The sequence below is a fragment of the Lissotriton vulgaris genome, chromosome 7 (assembly GCF_964263255.1).
Source record: "Lissotriton vulgaris chromosome 7, aLisVul1.2, whole genome shotgun sequence".
NCBI classification, from domain to species: domain Eukaryota; kingdom Metazoa; phylum Chordata; class Amphibia; order Caudata; family Salamandridae; genus Lissotriton; species Lissotriton vulgaris.
Window position 1 is genome coordinate 34941015 of NC_141695.1, and position 14489 is coordinate 34955503.

Here is a 14489-nt window from a genome sequence, read left to right on the forward strand (position 1 = left end):
TTTTACACTGTGGTTAGGAATCGTTTGTATGTCTGTATAATTTGTGCCTTATAGAATGGCTTTTCTCTCAAATCAATTTATATTGTATATGTCTTTTTTTTAAAAATTTATGCAATATATAAAGTATTTACCGATGTTTGTACCAGGAATTTCTCAATAAAAATATATATTTTTTAAAAGAGTGAATACTGTTTACACTACCCACTTCTCTACTCATATATTAACTTCATTTCTCAATGTAGGTTTAGTGACTGTCAAGGGTTTAATACAGATAAAAGCTGTCCATAGTAGGGCATTCGTTTTGGAGCAGACGTTCAGCATTGTTAGCAACTTGACGTTCTCAGAACAGTTGTATAGAGATTGAACACCGTGTGTAATAAAGGATTTCCCATATATCTGTGGCTGATTGATAATGCGAAGTACGCTACCGGTGAAGTTTATGGTATAGGGTCAATGTGGCACATAACCCATGCTTCCAACACACAAGGAAGTTGTTTCTGTGATGACCTTAATAATGCCTCATATTCTTTTGAGCTACTTAGTATTTACATTCAGAGGTCTAATACTATACACATTTATCGAGCAATGTATACAAAAGAAGCTTCAATGATGTCATCAGTGATGTCATCAATGACACCATTTGAGATATCATCAGTGATTAATTTTCTAGTGTATAATTAATTAACCAAAAAAATGACATCAGGCCTCAAAGTTGGTGGGCGCATGCTTCCAGATATGCAGTTTTCTAGTTCTGTTGGGGAATCTTTCATCAAGAATAAAACAGGAGTATTTTGCAATCATACTTTCTAAGTTTTCATGTCTGTTGCAACCTTCCCACCCCATTCATCATTGTTATTTACATTCATTGTTGTTAACCAGCACTAAGAGCTGTGTTATTGACTAGACATCAGTAGACATGCTGACTATGTGCCAGTGTCCTCAGGGGACCATGCATCTTGTAGAACTTATACTTATAAGTGTTTCTAAACAAGCACTGGCAAATCCAATAGGCCTCACCTATGCAAGATCTATTGACTTTGCTAATTTTATAGATAATGTTGTAGAGTAGCACGTCTGCTGAGCCATATGGTTGTAAGTTAAAAAAAAGTTCCATCACATTGCCAACATTGACCATGGCATTGGGTTTTTTAAAAACATTTTTCTTCTACTTTCAGCCATGCTGGTTCAGTAGTCATGCGGAAAGTACAGCATGAGCTTTTCAAATGCTTGTTTTAAATGTATCAACAATTCTTAATTTATGTGTTATATGTATAAGGGGGGCTGGTATTTGAGAGCCAGACACTGAATGGAATATTGTGGAATATTGAGTGATGTGTTTTGAATAACTTATTATGAATAGCTTAGCCTTGATATAAATCATAATCCACTAAGTAGAGCTTTGCCTCATCACTTTTTAGACTAAGAGGAGACATTTGTTCTCCTCCTCCCTATCGGTGCGCGTGTTGCTTTCTGATGTGCCCAGTTCTCTTGGTCACTGCAGCTCATCAGTGGATGGTGAGCACCTGGTGTGCAGCCACTCGATGGTGATTAAATGAAGGACGCAGTTTGAGAGAAAAACATGTGGCTAACCATTAACCTATTCATCGTGTTCTTCTATTAACTTCAGTGCATTATATGCATTTTCTTTCCATATCATCACCTGCTTCACCCAAAAATAGATGTAGCCTTGGAACAAAGCAGATAAAGCTGGGTCTGTTTGGATATAAATATCCGGATCTCCATCAGAGAAGTCACTCTGCGAGCACTCACAGGACAACCATGAAGTTCCTTCTGATCTGTGCCCTCCTGGGGGCTGCTGGTGAGTTATCATTACAGCACATGTCACTGGGGTAGATAACTTCATCAATCCACTCTTAAAAGGCAGGTTTCCCCCCCCCATTTTGGCGGAGGACAATTTTTCCGATCCCCAGCTCACCAATGTTGAAAGAGTCCAGGAGTCTTGGAATGTGTGACCTGCTGTTCTGAATGGCTCATTTCACATTTCCGCTAAATATGTTGATGTGGGTTGACCACTACTCACTAAGTGAAGGGTGGAGGTCAAATTTGACAATCAGTGGGTCACCGATGTAGATTAGCAGTCACATCAGAAATTATCAAGATCCAACTCTGTGTCCATTAACAGAAAACTGGCACCCGCAAAGGCAACGCATGGCCACCTCCACTTTATGGAGCTTAATGTGGTCAGGAGTCCTGGACCATGTGACCTGCTCTTCTGATTGGTACATTAGATTCATTATTGCTACTCACCAAGTTATTGTACTGCTGAGTAAAGGTCCATCACCACAAGCCATTAAGTTGATTTGAATGATTTAGTGTACAGGAGAATACCATGAAACATTACTGAGTTTCATGTTGGTGAATCAATGTAAACAAATTTATATTAATCAAATATTGCAATAGCTTCTTTAAGAATGGTTCAGACCTCATTCTCTACAGTCCCTTTAAAATAGTGATTAGTTTGCAATTACTGGGAGTCACACAACTGTGGTGCATCCCTCACTCGCAGTTTTGGTTCCATTTGACTTGATCATGCCTTCCCCCAATCACCTACGTTGTTTATCTAAGGCAGTATGGGCCCGATTCACAGAACTAACTTAAGACAAAATCCTAAACGTACTACTTTTCGTATTCACAGAAGTTAGGATTTTTTCTTAAGTTTGTCTAAAGACAAACTTAAGTCAGACCTAAGACAGACTTAAGACAAACTTAAGACAGACTTAAGACAGACTTAAGTTAGGATTTTGTGTTAAGTTTGTCTTAATGCTGTCTTAAGTCTGTCTTAAGTCTGTCTTAAGTTCGTCTTAAGTCTGTCTTAAGTCTGTCTTAAGTTTGTCTTAAGACAAACTTAAGACAAAATCCTAACTTCTGTGAATACCAAAAGTATTAAGTTTAGGATTTTGTCTTAAGTTAGTTTTGTGAATCGGCCCCTGGGTGTCCAGCATTAGAAGCGCCTCTGAGTTGACAAACTAGACATGCTAATTTTCACTGGTGAATCTTTGTGACTATTCGCCACCTTTATTTAAAAATGTTAATTATTCTTTAATATTTGGACATTGTAGAATATGTGGTGGAGGGAGTTTTGTATTTATGGAATATGAGAACGCTGAAGAGCAGTTTCTTGTGCTTTTTGATACAATTGTTTTTCTTTTCAAATGTTCTCAGCATAGAAATTGTGCTGATAGCAGTTAACCATACCTTTGTATATGATGGCAACTTGTTTGATGCTCGTTTTCTCTAGATGTTTCCTACCTTGGCCAAAAACATTTCCAAAGCACAAGCCAATACTCTTTAGACTATTTGACCAAGTGGAGTTTGATAAGTTGGCTACCAAACATTCATAACATTGCCTATAAAAAGTGAGAAAGGTTGCTTTGTATGTAATGTTAAAAAAGCAATTCATTACAACGAGTAGAGAAATAACATGAATAGATGGATTCACATTTGAAATGTAGTTATTACTTTTTTCTAGATTTATGTTTTTTAGCTTGGCTTTAATTAGACTTAAATAACAAAACCAATAGGCCTGTTGCATAGCAAGACTATGAATGAGACAAGGAGAATTGATATTTTAAGAGACTTTTAGCCAAAAACTCTTACCAATATAGCGCTTTTTTTAATGATGATATTTCTGAGCAGCACGCTTGCTGATGGTTTCAGGACATTACATTATGGTTACCACAGCAGTGTACTGAGCTGTTTGGCTTGTTTTGTCATTTTTATGCACTTAGGGCCTAAATTACAATGAATTGGTGTAGGGCAGAGACAGAAGTTTTTTTGCCGATTCGAAAGGGCAGGAATGCACCGTATTTACAAGATACAACAAATTCCTGTCCTTTCAGACAGCGCCAGCGCACAATTTGCTGCCTAGCACTAATGCAGGTACCCTTACACCATGGTGCAAGGGTGTCTGCGTTGTTGGCAGGATTGTTTTTGTGCAGAACAAATATAGATAATAAAGATATGTTTCTCCTCTTTACATCTCTCTTGGGGTAGCTTACAGTTTTGACGCATTCCCAGATTTAGAGACCTTTGTCAATCTAGGAATGTGTCAAAACCTTTGGGCGTTGCATTGGAAAATCCACTGTTATACCCATAGAACGCCTTCTTGACGCAGTATATCGCAACACAGCAACTTGTGCTGCGTTGCCTTACAATAGATCTACGAGGTCACCAAGAACCATGTGAAGTGGCTTTGTGGGGCCTAGTAAATGTGGGTCTTCACTCTGCACTGCCGGAGTATCATAAAAAGTGATGCTAAGGTAGTGCAAGGGGCTTATACATAAGCCCCCAAGTTGCTATGACACATCCATTCAGAAACATATTGTAACAATTTTGCGTTGAGTTTTTTAGCCCTCTGGGGAGTTAAATTCAGTTAGGTTTTCAAATTGACCAAAAAATATGCAAATTATCTCTAGTAACATTCAAATTTTAAAGATCTGTCTCACGCATGTTTATCCAGCAGAATCTGATATTTAAGAAAAGTGAAGTAGGAATTTGATAATTTTGAATTCATCACCTCATTATCATTGTTGGTGTTGGTGATAGTGTATACGTCGTTAAATGGAGTATTTAATCAATTACTTCACCTTCAGTGTCTTTCTTGCCTCTCTTACAGCTGCCTTCCCCGTCGATGATGATGATAAAATCGTTGGGGGCTACACTTGTGGGAAGAATGCACTCCCCTACCAGGTGTCCCTGAATGTCGGCTACCATTTCTGCGGTGGGTCCCTCATCAACAGCCAATGGGTCGTGTCAGCTGCTCACTGCTACCAATCGTAAGTTCACTGAAGTTTATCCATGCATGCTATTGGCTGGGGTATACACTCCCAGTGAGTTCATCTTGCAAGAAAAAAATCAACCAAGCTGAATGTAAGACAATTTCAGTTCAATTAACAACAGCAGGTCCACGCATGATAAACCGATCTACACTATACTAAAAAGCAGCATATATGGAAGCTGCCCAAGAGTGAGGGCTGGAAGTTATTTTGCTTCATTGAGTCTCTAAGGAAAGGGGTGCAAACCCAATGTTTGTTCTTAAAATAATTTAATTCAAGTATTGGCCTACTAATGCTCTGGTTTTTTTTTCGCTTTGAGCCATGTCACCTCTCTTCTATTCTAACCTGGAATCTTCAAACATAATATTTGGGACAGTCAATAGTTGGGATTATGGGTATAATTATTCAAACTAAACTTGAAGAACTTCAATATTGGCCGCATTAGCTAATGTCTAAAGTCCATGGTTTTAGCCAAAGGGCAGACCTTTCAAGTGGCTATAAGTACTCTGATAAACATGTGGCTTTAGTTGGTATTTTTATGGTGCTCCTAAGCTCGGGGGCTCTTCTGTGTTGTAGAAATGGCTGCCGGTGCTTGTATGCCCCCTTATCTCATACCCATTGCACCTGCACACATTTCATGACTGGACAGTGGAATGAAAATAAAAAAATAATTGCACATAATCCTTGGGACTTGAAGGATGAAGTGGTGCCATTCAAGTATGAAGAATGCATGATATATGAACATATTTTACTAATACTTTTGTAAGGCCAGTAATGTCTAGATGAGGACACCAACTGACATCATTTTGGGCTCCAGGTGGCAAGTGAACGAATCCACTACAAAAATCGAATTTATACCAGCAAACCCCTAGGCAATTTGTTATTTAAGGCCCGCATCAAGCCTTCCGTTATTGAGGCAATCACTGGCAAACTGGTGAGAGAACAATTATATGGCTTTCAAAGACAGCAGTACCCTTTGGATATCAGGTGATCAGAGTCTGACAGTAAACTGAGGACTCAATCTCCTGTCATGGATAGAAGAGAGCCTGGTCTCGTGGTGGGTGACAAACAGTAGGAGCAAACCCTGCTTTACAATTGTCAGTTATGCTTATGCAGATGGGACGCCAGGGTTGGCTGCAATGGGTGCTTTCTTGGGGCTCTCTACTGAACACTTGATGTCTCATAACAAAAGTCTCAAGCACTTGACATTGTGTGAAAAAGTAATGGAATGTAAGAGACATAAAAAAGCCTCAAACATTTGACATCGTGTGCAAGAGGTTTACTATTTAAGAGACATAAACTAGGCCTTGATATGCTTTATGCTCAACCCCTTAATTTTCACATAACAAAACAAGCACCATGAACCGGCAGGGGGTGAGGCTTGCTCTTACCTTAATTAGCAACACACCTGGGTGAATACATAGAAATAAAATAAATGTTTTCATGCCATCTAAATGATTTAACATATAAAACAGAAGCTTTGGCTACAAAGATTAAAAAGGCAATATTTAATGTGGTTCTTGTTCCAGACGTATCAATGTGAGACTTGGAGAGCACAACATTGCATCAAATGAAGGAACCGAACAGTTCATTGATTCCACCAAGGTCATCAGACATCCCAACTACAGCTCCAGGAACCTGGACAACGACATCATGCTGATCAAGCTCTCCAGAGCCGCGACTCTCAACAGCTACGTCAAGGCCGTGGCCCTCCCGTCCGGCTGTCCTGCATCTGGAACCCAGTGTCTGATCTCAGGATGGGGCAACACGTCCGGCAGTGGCTGTAAGTAGTCAAGGAGCCAAGGATTTATCTTTAACAAGAACTTCAGGTGGGGGTGATGTGCATGTCACTCATAAATGACAGGTCAGTACCTTACAGATCATTCATTAAAGCAATGCTCAGGGCCAGGATTCATCCCAGAGCAGCCACACATTAATGATTCCCAGGTCCAATTAAGTCAGATCAACATGCAACAGAAGGTTTGTAGTCCTGAAATGTGAAGTCCATTCACCTTTTAGGTGTCTGGGTGATGAATGCCACCCTACACTAGCAAAACATGTATGACAGGATTATATTAATGATAATCAAAATTAACCTCGTTGTGTACTGCATTTCTGCTGGTTCTGAGCCCTGACAAAAGGCTAGAGGAAATGGAAAAAAGGGATAAAAAATTTCCCTTCAATTTACTGTAATGCACAATATCAAATCCTGAAGGTCTCTCCACAAGGCATTTTATTGTCTAGGTGTTTTAAATGTTTTCTTGTGCATTTATTATTCTCATTATAATTTACAGTAGGACATGTGTTATTCAGAAAAAAAAATTATATATCTCTTGCCAATATGAATGAATTTGTTTTCCACTTTTCCTCAGCAAACTACCCCAACACCCTGCAGTGCCTGAATGCTCCAATCCTGACCACCAGCCAATGCACCAGCTCCTACCCAGGGCAGATCACCAACAACATGTTCTGCGCAGGATACCTTGAAGGCGGAAAGGACTCTTGCCAGGTATGTGACAGTCTAAAGTATTTTACACGGCACCACCACAACATATATATTTCATTGCACAACATGGTTGGATCTTTGGTAGATCCAGCTCATAGGAACTGGAGTAATAACTAATTGATAGACAGGACTCACCAGTGGGAAAACTAATAATTCATATTATAAGTTAATAATCAACATTTGTCTGCCTCTTTAAGTGATTGTCCCTTTCCGGACACAGTAAAATATGCCTTTGTGTTACCAAGAAGAGTCCAAGGCATAAGTGCACTTGTGCAGAACATGGCGTCCTACTCTAGGGTTTAGTTTTGGTGGAGAAGAAAAAGACTGGAAGGAGAGAGGAATAGTTAGAAACATAATAAAGGCAATGAATTTAGTAGAAGAAAAAATGAATGAGGGTAGTGTTGGGAGGAGTTGAGGATGGACTGAATCTGCAATGGTACTCTGGCTGATAAAGTTGCCTCTGGTTTTGACACAGTAAACATGGAATGCATCAATACAGACTGAACAAGGCCTTGGGATGCATTCTCATTCCTCCTCAGTGAAGCTGAATTACTATGGGAAGCAAAGATATATATTATACAACATAATTTAACAAGAATATTGTGTCTGGATTCTGGGTCGGGATCCAAGAGGGTGTAAGGTGCTGCTCACATTCCGTGGGGATATTGTGCCATAAAAAGAGAACATTTGCTGCAGTGCACCTCACCTCCCAGCATGGTTTTAACTAAAACCATTTGACAAAGATTTTCAATTGCTATCCTTATTCTTTTCAACCATCTAAATGTTCTCCTCCTTCACACATCATGTAACTCCAAAAGGTCCTGTTGTAGAGTTCAGATCTTTTCCACATTTCTCTTGATTTTGTTCAGACCATCTCTCTCTTTATGCCTCTTCCAATCCTTCAGGCTTTAAATCACATTGCCTCACTTCTACAAGGTGCCCGAATGTCTCCTCAGTACAGGAAAGCCCAGCTATAGACTTTATCTCTCTGATCCCTGCAGTACCTTTAAAATCCCTATGATGACCTATATTCTATGAGTTGAAGAGAACCCTCTTTAACATTCCTCTATGGTCAGTATCACAGTAACACAGGGCACTAGCACCTCTAACTGGTCTCCAAACCTGGATACAATACTGATGTCTGTTGACTTATCTATCCCTCAAGCATCTTGGGGACCCTTTTCTGATGTGCTCTGCAATCAAGTCAACATTCTTCTCAAATAAAGGCATGCGTAGACCAAAGAAAAATAAATGCAAAAATGTGCCAGTTGCATTACAAATCAATTATGGGAAGTGATTGGGTTTCCATACACAATGCTATGCCACGTGCGGTGGTGTGTGGTGCAACCCTTAGGAAAGGTGCATTTGGCTAAAAAGGGATTTAACAACCAAAGCAATGATAACTATTTCAGAACACATACAACAGAATATTATGCTAACAGCCATTATTCACACATGATGAAAGCTACAAGTTGTGATTTCTTTGTCGTGTTCTGTCAGAGTACTGCAATGAGGTTGACTTTATTGCATGCATTAGTCTCTGGTTGCACATAGTATTCGCAGTTCAACCATGTATGAACATTGCCTTCTTTCTTTCAGGGTGATTCCGGTGGCCCAGTGGTCTGCAATGGTCAGCTACAGGGTGTGGTCTCTTGGGGCATTGGTTGTGCTCAGAGAAACTACCCAGGAGTTTACACCAAGGTCTGCAACTACGTCAACTGGATTCAGAGCACTGTTAATTCAAACTAAGAACATTTCCTACCTGAGATGATGCTCACAGAACTTGAATTCTTGATTTGACTCTACTGCTGTGGAGGAAAAATAAATCTTGGAATGAAAACTGAGGTTTATCTATTTTCTTTTATCTAGTCCTTCCTGCATATAGATTGATAACATTAATTCAAATATACCCTCCAGGCAAAACAAGCAATGGCAAAGTCAATAGGCCTCTAATTTTATATGTGGAAGTACTTCTTCACTGATTGGTGAATTTGTCTGACCGTATAGACTAATGGAAGAATGACTGAATGGGTAGTTGAATGTATGGATGAATGAATACAGAGAGGAATCAATAAATTATTGATTGGATGGATGACAGATTAATGAGTAGCCTGGTCATGGAATGAATGCCTGGAATATTGAGTTCATTGATGAGTGAGTGAACAGCATTAGGACAGCCCTCTCCTGCCACATCAAACACACTGGCCTCAGACAACCATGTGCTCCCTCAGCATCTAACTGTTTAAGAAACATGACTAGTTCTGTGACTGTAAGTACCAAAAAGACAACCTTCATCTCTCATAAATCATTCCTACCAGAAGTTTTACAAAATGCTGATTTAGGTTCCAGTTAAAATAAACAGAATGGCTTCCAGAGCCATGCAATTATTTAGCAGATAATCCACTGCTGTGCAGCCCAGCATCATGACCAAATCCAGGATCCTTTGGCACCAGAAGGTTCTGCCTCAGGGTGGTGGATGTCCGCTGCTTACTGTGGACTGACCACATCTATACTCAGAGGTTCCGCACATCCTGGTAACAAAGTGAAACGGAGAGTCCTGTGACTGCATATGTCAAAAATACAACCTTCAGCATTTATAACTCGTTTCTTACAAAATTGTCACTAAAATGTGCCCTACCTAATGAAAAAAGTCAGAATGCGCCACGGACTCTGCATCCTTTAGCAAGTTTGAGTGAAAGCACCTACCTCAGTAAAGTCCAAATCCTGTCCAAATCGAAGATGAGCTGGAACCAGAAGGTTCAGCATAAATATGCAGGATCCATCCACTGGCAGCCAGGGCTGAAGTTAATAAAGTGCCAGAAAAGTCAGCTTCTGATTTAAGGAATGACCACAGCTTTATTTAAAGATTCTGCACTTCATAGATACAAAGTTAAAAGTAGCAGTGAAATCATCGCTCCCTCATTGATGCCATGACATCTCACTGCATTGTAGAATGAGAACCACCCCAAAATAAATTTGGTAAATGAAGCTCTCTTACAGGCCTAGTCTAAATCATCAAACAAAGGGTGGGTCACTTGGCTGCACTGAATATGGGAGACAACTCTCTAATTTAATTTTATAGGAAACTTAATGTGCTATTCTAAATTTGTGGCCTATTGGATAATGATCCGCCTTGTGGAATCGAAAATGTACTTGTGGGTTTTGCCAGATTCTTTCATCAAGGAACTACCAATGAAAGGTATGCCACAAGAGCAGTTTAGAGTCAGTTCATCAAAAAAATATTTCTTTTTGTTGCGATGTCATATGTATGTAGACATTACTTCAACTCCTGAAAGCCGATAAGTTCATACTTTGCTTTTTGCCTTGCATGTAAACGTGCAAATACTTATACTTAGCTTTTTATCACATGTTTTATGCACCGTACATAGTGTACATACATCCTCATGCAGTATGTGACAGTAAGGGCCTTATCAGGACACTGTCATGTATACTGGACCGACCGAACTCCAGTCGGCAGTCCCGACCGTTGAATTATGATGCAACTCACATGGTGCGGTTGCAAGCTCCCTTTTCTGTATGGGAGTTTGTGCTTCAGCCAGAAACAGGCTGCAGCACAAGCTCCCATTCAGAAACTGGAGTTTGTGTGGTCATCCATGCACCGCGTGGTAGGCGGTGCAGGGAACAACAGGGAGTGCATCATACATGCCCCCTTGGTCCATAACCGGAGGCTACAGGAAGAGGGAGTCCCTGCTAAGTGCCTTTGAACTCGCTTTCTGACAGACATTTCATGTCCGGCATGGAAAGCCTGTTGGAAACTGAGCATCTGAATACAGACGGCTTAAAACGCCATCCATAGGGATTTCATGCCGATTCCGACTGGTAGACGGGCTCCATTGTAATGAGGCTTTCAGTTTTGAAACCATGATGAGGCTTGGAAAACCTCTGAACTGCGTTCTTCTGGCTTTCCGTGCCTCATCGTAATCAGCCCCCAAGTGTTTGTCTTTTCATCACATGGATATGCATAGGCTATAAAACTTACACATCAAACACAAGGAGATGATGGACGGAGCGATGAAACTGTTCAGACATTCAAGCCCAGTCACAGATCTGGGTTGACACCATCATCATTCTTTAGATCACTTTGTCATCTCAGTTCAGACCCAGCTTTATGCAAATCAGTCTTGACCCTGTGCCTCATGGGAACAGTCCAGCTCGACTGCCAAGTCAGGTCTTCCCTGTACCAGAAACAAGCATCCTGGGACCGGTTTCTGGCTAACACCCTTCATCAGCCAGGCTAGCTTGAATCCAGGGGCAAAGTGAGCAAGGGACCCACATCTGGGCATACCCTGCCAACATGGGGTGAACAAAGTAAACACATGCCCTCTTATACTATTTGAGAGGAAAGGTATATCTTTTTTTCATATGGATATAAACACTCTATAAAGCGTACATACTTTCACTTGTACTATTTGACCATAAATGTTTGTCTTTTTAGCACATGGATCTACACACCCAGGGTGTTTAACTTTTCAACTGACAGTTGTCACAATGAACATATCTCACTTTCCACTTGGATGCTTGTAAGTTTAGATTTTACAGAGATACTTTAGAACTTAAAAATGTCTTTCTATGACCAGGCAGAAATGTACAAATGATACATACAAATTGGCATTTTGAACATCTTAAACACAAGAAGTAAACACACATTGGCAAAGTCTATAACTCTGGTCTTGGCAATCCTGCAATGTTTTTATTGTTTTTTTTTCACAAATATGTAATAGGCGAAAAATGTGCAAAGGTAATAGCTAAAATAAAAAGTTACAATGAAAACATACAGTACATGTGTTTGCACTCAAAACGTAAAAAAGAAATCCATAACAAAAACAAATCCAAACACATGAAATAAGAGCAGAAATTAAATGGACTGACCTACAAGCCCTGGCCCCTAATTAAACTACTGGTGAGGCAGAGTTGTATAGGCAATATACCATTACTGTACCATCAAGTGGGCTATAATTATATATTAGAACATTGGAATGCTGGTGACTCCATTAAAAGTAAAAAAGTGGCTCATGCCATCTAATGGTATATATATTATATAGGATCTTATAGACCAATGTTTGTCTTTTCCTTTCTCAGTGTATGGTATATCCTTAGGCAATTAAAACTTTTAGTAGCTGTTACGATTCTATAGATATATTTGTCTTATCAGTATGTTTTTATGAACTCAGTGTTACATTCAGTTAAAGATATACAATAACAATTCTTTCTCATTAACCCCTTCCATGCTGATGACGAACCCCAGCCGTCATGCACTACGGTGCTCGTGTGCTGATGACGGCTGGGGTTCGTCACGGCCCGCCCCTGTTCGTGCAGTTTACAGCACACCAGGGGAATCGCGGCCGCATGGAAGGGGTTAAAAACAATGATTTATTACAGGTTAAAAATCAATATATCACATATCTAGTCCTATGTATATATTAGTTGCAGCAGACAGAATACTTTTCTTCAACGCATGTTTTGGCGCAAACTGCGTCTTCGTCAGGAAAAGCCACACATATACCCCTAAAACATAATATAAGAGTTACACTGCAGTTCCCGATACATTGCAAAGTGAGATGACCATCACCTACCCAGTGTGTATTTTAGAGGGCATTCACAGGTTTCCTATTCTTTATGTCCAAAGAAAAAGAAGAAAAAGGTGGAAAATAAACGTGAGCCATAGCCGATAAAAAAGATAAGAGGTCCTGGATCACCCGTGTGCAAAAGCAAAGAGAAAAGTTCACCCATATTGTGAGATCAAAGAGAACCTAGATACTAAATGCTTATTTAGGTAATCAAACGACGTATCGGAGTTATGGTATAAGGTCCTTTTATTTGTTGTCTGGGGAAGAAGTATCCTCTAGGATAATCAAATAAAGATTATGGGGCATCTTACCAAGCCCGCGATAAATGCGTTAGCGACTTTTTAAAGTCGCTAACGCATTTATTTTTTTTATCGCACTATTACCAATACGTCTCTAACCTGAGTTAGAGACGTATTCTTGACCTCATCTATCGCCCCGCACTGGGGGCGATAGATAACGCTAATGGGATGCAGGGTGGGCGTTCAAACGTCCAACCACATGTGAAATGTGGTTGGAGGTGGTAACACCCTATTATCAAGGAAGGCATTGGGAGAAGGAGACCTGCAATATAATTGTTTATCGCAGGTCTCCCAACGTCTGCTTTGATCAGGTGTTAGGCATTGAATTGCTGCTCTTACCTGTATTGAACCCGCATTCCGCCCGAGGCCCCATTCCGACACGGCTTGTGCCTCTTGATCGAAGGGCTAAACCAGGAGCTTTTTCCTCACCTCTCCACTTCCAGCGGATGCCAAAGGTAGCGCCCCAGTCTCTGGCGGGCCCTAGAGTACATAGGGCACAGAGCAAGCGCAAGCTCAGCGGACGCTTGCAGCGGGCGCGCCGGTGGCGAAGGCAAGCTCGTCTGCATCCGTCCGCACCTGGACCGGGCCCAGGGCCATACCCCCTGGTGCTACAGACCCAGCCGACAAGAGATGTTATTCTCGCACGGCCCTACTTAATCTGCGCTCTCCAGCCAAATGTGCAGGTACTCATTTCACCTTTTACGAAAACTTCTACCTCCCTAAAACCTGCGCAGGCTGCCATTTTAACATTCACACTGTATTAAAACCACACACCAACCACCCCTTGCCTTCTGCCAATAAACAAAAAGGACCAACATTGCAGCAGCACTCATCAACGCAAGGTCTTTAGGCAAACACAAAGAAGAAATCGCAGACCTGATCAACTCCCACAAACGTGACCTTCTTTTCATCACTGAAACGTGGACCAACCCTTCATCAGAGCCTGACTTGATAGTTGCTGTCCCAGAAGGCTATAATATTCTAAAGCAAGGTAAAGCCATGAAAATAGGTGGTGGAATCGCTATATTATATCGCAGCCACCTCAAAACCTCTATCAACTTAGTTCCACTCACTACATGCAAGGCTATACAATTTTCCACAGCCCTAGGTCCCTTCCAACACCTCAAGGGCATTCTACTCTACCGTCCACCGGGTAGTAAAAACGCAATTTTTAGCCACCTTCACTGACATTGTGGAATCCCTTGCTACTGATAACTCTACCACCATCCTAGGTGACTTTAATTTTCCCTTAGAAAATTTGGAAGACAAAGACACCAATAGTTTCATATCAGACCTAGAG

At 40.7% G+C, this 14489-nt stretch overlaps 1 protein-coding gene across 1 annotated transcript; it reads left to right on the forward strand.

Moving 5' to 3' along the window:
- The first annotated feature begins 1686 nt into the window (after positions 1-1686).
- LOC147700616 (trypsin-like) lies at positions 1687-9142 on the forward strand. Its single transcript, XM_086929718.1, has 5 exons — positions 1687-1819; positions 4637-4796; positions 6326-6579; positions 7169-7305; positions 8902-9142. Exons 1-5 carry the CDS (start codon positions 1780-1782, stop codon positions 9049-9051), a joined length of 741 nt encoding a protein of 246 aa, XP_086785844.1. The 5' UTR covers positions 1687-1779; the 3' UTR covers positions 9052-9142.
- The last annotated feature ends 5347 nt before the right edge of the window (positions 9143-14489 follow it).

Excerpts from the sequence above, each read along its gene's own strand:
- LOC147700616 (XM_086929718.1), top strand. The coding sequence starts at position 1,780 with ATGAAGTTCCTTCTGATCTGTGCCCTCCTGGGGGCTGCTG. Across the intron at positions 4,797-6,325 it reads GCTGCTCACTGCTACCAATC|ACGTATCAATGTGAGACTTG; the intron begins GTAAGTTCACTG and ends TTCTTGTTCCAG. Across the intron at positions 7,306-8,901 it reads GCGGAAAGGACTCTTGCCAG|GGTGATTCCGGTGGCCCAGT; the intron begins GTATGTGACAGT and ends TCTTTCTTTCAG.